Below are 973 nucleotides of genomic sequence, written 5' to 3' on the forward strand. Positions count from 1 at the left end.
GGGAGAACTCAGCACAGCACCCAGAGGCACAGCACAGCCCCTGGGTACTCAGTCCAGCACCCGGGAGGACTCAGCACAGCACCCAGAGGCACAGCACAGCCAGTGGGTACTCAGCACAGCACCGGGGAGTACTCAGCACAGCACTCAGCACCTAGCGGCACAGCACAGCCCCTGGGTACTCAGTCCAGCACCACGGAGGACTCAGCTCCCAGCACCCAGGGAGAACTCAGCACAGCACTCGGTACCTGGAAGGCCTCAGCACAGCACACAGAATGACTGAGTACAGCACCCAGGAGAACTCAGCCCAACACCTTGAGACACTGAACCTGGGTACTCAGCGCAGCACCCAAAACAAAGGAGGACTCAGCACAGCACCCACGGGAACTCAGCCCAGCACCTAGAGGCACAGCACAGCACCGGGGAGGACTCAGCGCAGCACTCAGCGGTCATGAGGACTCAGCCCAGCACTCGGTACCTGGAAGGCCTCAGCACAGCACCCAGGAGTACTAAGCATAGCACCTAGCACCTGGAAGGACTCAGAGCAGCACCCAAAAGGACTGAGTACAGCCCCCAGCACCAGGAAGGACTCAGCACAGCACCTCGGAGGTCTCAGCACTGCACCTGGGGACTGAGCATAGCACCCAGGAGGACTCAGCGCAGCACCTAGCACCTGGAAGGACTCAGCACAGCACCTGGGGACTGAGCATAGCACCTGGGAGTACTAAGCACAGCACCTAGCGCCGGGAAGGACTCGGCACAGCACCCGGGAGTACTTAGCGCAGCACGTAGCGTCTGGAAGGACTCAGCCTAGCACCCGGGAGGACTCAACACAGCACCCAGGAGTACTCAGCGCAGCACCTAGCACCTGGAAGGACTCCGCGCAGCACCCAGGAGGACTCAGCCCAGCACCTAGCACCAGGGAGTACTCAGTCCAGCACCCGGGAGAACTCAGCACAGCACCCAGAGGCACAGC

At 61.7% G+C, this 973-nt stretch overlaps 1 protein-coding gene across 1 annotated transcript in view; it reads right to left on the minus strand.

The window, feature by feature from the left end:
* The window catches only part of Il3ra (interleukin 3 receptor subunit alpha), a 9,286-nt gene extending 8,836 nt beyond the window's left edge, over positions 1 to 450 (minus strand). Inside the window, exon 1 of the mRNA XM_013355591.2 lies at positions 398 to 450. Within this exon, the coding sequence (XP_013211045.2) occupies positions 398 to 450 (53 nt within the window). The remainder of the gene's footprint in view (positions 1 to 397) is intronic.
* Between the last annotated feature and the right edge of the window lie 523 nt (positions 451 to 973).

Source organism: Microtus ochrogaster, unplaced genomic scaffold, assembly GCF_000317375.1.
Source record: "Microtus ochrogaster isolate Prairie Vole_2 unplaced genomic scaffold, MicOch1.0 UNK209, whole genome shotgun sequence".
Taxonomy (NCBI): Eukaryota; Metazoa; Chordata; class Mammalia; order Rodentia; family Cricetidae; genus Microtus; species Microtus ochrogaster.